The sequence below is a fragment of the Mandrillus leucophaeus genome, unplaced genomic scaffold (assembly GCF_000951045.1).
Source record: "Mandrillus leucophaeus isolate KB7577 unplaced genomic scaffold, Mleu.le_1.0 Scaffold922, whole genome shotgun sequence".
Taxonomy (NCBI): domain Eukaryota; kingdom Metazoa; phylum Chordata; class Mammalia; order Primates; family Cercopithecidae; genus Mandrillus; species Mandrillus leucophaeus.
In genome coordinates this window covers 444,303-446,341 of record NW_012110053.1, presented here as the reverse complement: position 1 = coordinate 446,341, position 2,039 = coordinate 444,303, and the positions used below count along the sequence as shown (strand labels likewise).

The 2,039-nt window shown below is 49.8% G+C and overlaps 1 protein-coding gene across 1 annotated transcript in view; it reads left to right on the top strand.

Moving 5' to 3' along the window:
• The window catches only part of SMARCC2 (SWI/SNF related, matrix associated, actin dependent regulator of chromatin, subfamily c, member 2), a 25,996-nt gene that overhangs the window by 20,988 nt on the left and 2,969 nt on the right, over positions 1–2,039 (top strand). Inside the window, exon 26 of the mRNA XM_011970027.1 lies at positions 1,322–1,703. Coding sequence (XP_011825417.1) covers positions 1,322–1,703 — 382 coding nt within the window. The remainder of the gene's footprint in view (positions 1–1,321; positions 1,704–2,039) is intronic.

Genomic DNA, 2,039 nt, shown 5'->3' with positions numbered 1-2,039 from the left:
TGCAGTGGTGCAATCACAGCTTACTGCAACCTCCGCCTCCTGGGTTCAAGCAATTCTCCTGCCTCAGCCTCCTGAGTAGCTGGGATTACAGGTGTATGCCACCATGCCCAGCTAATTTTTGTATTTTTAGTAGAGACAGGGTTTCGCCATGTTGGCCAGGCTGGTCTCAAACTCAACCTCAGGTGATCCGCCTGCCTCAGCCTCCCAAAGCGCTGGGATTACAGGCAAGAGCCACTGTGCCCAGACCAAAAAATTTTTTAAAATAAACAAATTAGCCGGGCGTGGTGATGCGAGCCTGTGGTCCCAGCTACTCAGCAAGCAGAGGTGGGAAGATCGTTTGAGCCCAGGAGGTCAAGGCTGCACTGAGCCATGCTTGCACCATTGCACTCCAGCCTGGTTGACAGAGTGAGACCCTATCTCAAAAAAAAAAAAGAATAAAAAGAAATAAAAGATAGAGATCTCAGAGAACTTAAGGTTTAATGGGAGACATCAAATGAATATACAATATGGAGACATCAGAAACAGTTAAGAAGGTTTAAAGTATCTGACAGGTTCACGTTAAGAGATTGCACATCGGCCGGGCATGGTGGCTCATGCCTGTAATTCCAGCACTTTGGGAGGCTGAGGCAGGTGGATCACAAGGTCAGGAGATCGAGACCATCCTGGCTAACACAGTGAAACCCTGTCTCTACTAAAGAATAAAAAATACAAAAAATTAGTTTGGCATGCTGGTGCGCACCTGTAATCGCAGCTACTCGGGAGGCCGAGGCAGGAGAATTGCTTGAACCAGGTAGGCGGAGGTTGCGGTGAGATCACACCACTGTACTCCAGCCTGGGCGACAGAGTGAGACTCAGTCTCAAAAAAAAAGAGAGAGATTGCACATCAAGTTTCTACGTCCTGAGATCATAAAATAAAGCTAAAGTTCAGAGGCAAATGAATTGATCTGGAATAGCTTCCTAAGAACAGTGAGTTTTTAGTGAATTTTGAAGTAAGAAAAGAACTTGAGTTGACAAAAGGAACTGGAAGCATTTTCCAAAACATGGTAATGGCAAGTTCAGAGCTTTGTAGCTGAAGTGAACTGGGACCAGGTTAAAGTCATTGCAGTAAGAAACCATATGGGCACCCAGGAGACATAAAGGTCATGGGAATTTGCACGAAGTGGGGTGGGGAGGACAGAGGAGGCACAAGCACAAGATGTAGATTTTGGGAACCTTCTGATTGAGAGGCAGGGTCTTTCAGAAGAAGACAAAGCAGGGGTCAAGGCATTTGCCTTTGGGATCTGCTGAAAATTGGATAACAATACACAATTGGCACTGGCAGCTGGAGTATCAGAGGCAGCAGCTCCTGGCCGACAGACAAGCCTTCCACATGGAGCAGCTGAAGTATGCGGAGATGAGGGCTCGGCAGCAGCACTTCCAACAGATGCACCAACAGCAGCAGCAGCCACCGCCAGCCCTGCCCCCAGGCTCCCAGCCTATCCCCCCGACAGGGGCTGCTGGGCCACCCGCAGTCCATGGCTTGGCTGTGGCTCCAGCCTCTGTAGTCCCTGCTCCTGCTGGTAGTGGGGCCCCTCCAGGAAGCTTGGGCCCTTCTGAACAGATTGGGCAGGCAGGGTCAACTGCAGGGCCACAGCAGCAGCAACCAGCTGGAGCCCCCCAGCCTGGGGCAGTCCCACCAGGGGTTCCCCCCCCTGGACCCCATGGTAAGTGTCATGTTCCAGAACTTTTGTTGACTAGAAGAATCCAGGTGAATGTCCCAGTTCCCCTCAAAGGGAATACAAGATGAGTCTGGAGATGAGGTTAGCCTCAATTTCTATAGATGGGCCCATCTCTCTTAGGCCCCTAAACCAGCAGGAATCCTTCCCCAAACTCGAGAGCTTTGGAATTTTGTTCACTTACTCTAGTGTCAGAAAAAGGGAAGACAGAGCCAAGGAATGGCTAGATTATCCTTGTTTGTAAAAGTGAGTTATTCTTTGGGAGGCAGAGGCGGGTGGATCACGAGGTCAAGAGATCAAGACCATCCTGGCCAACATGGTAAA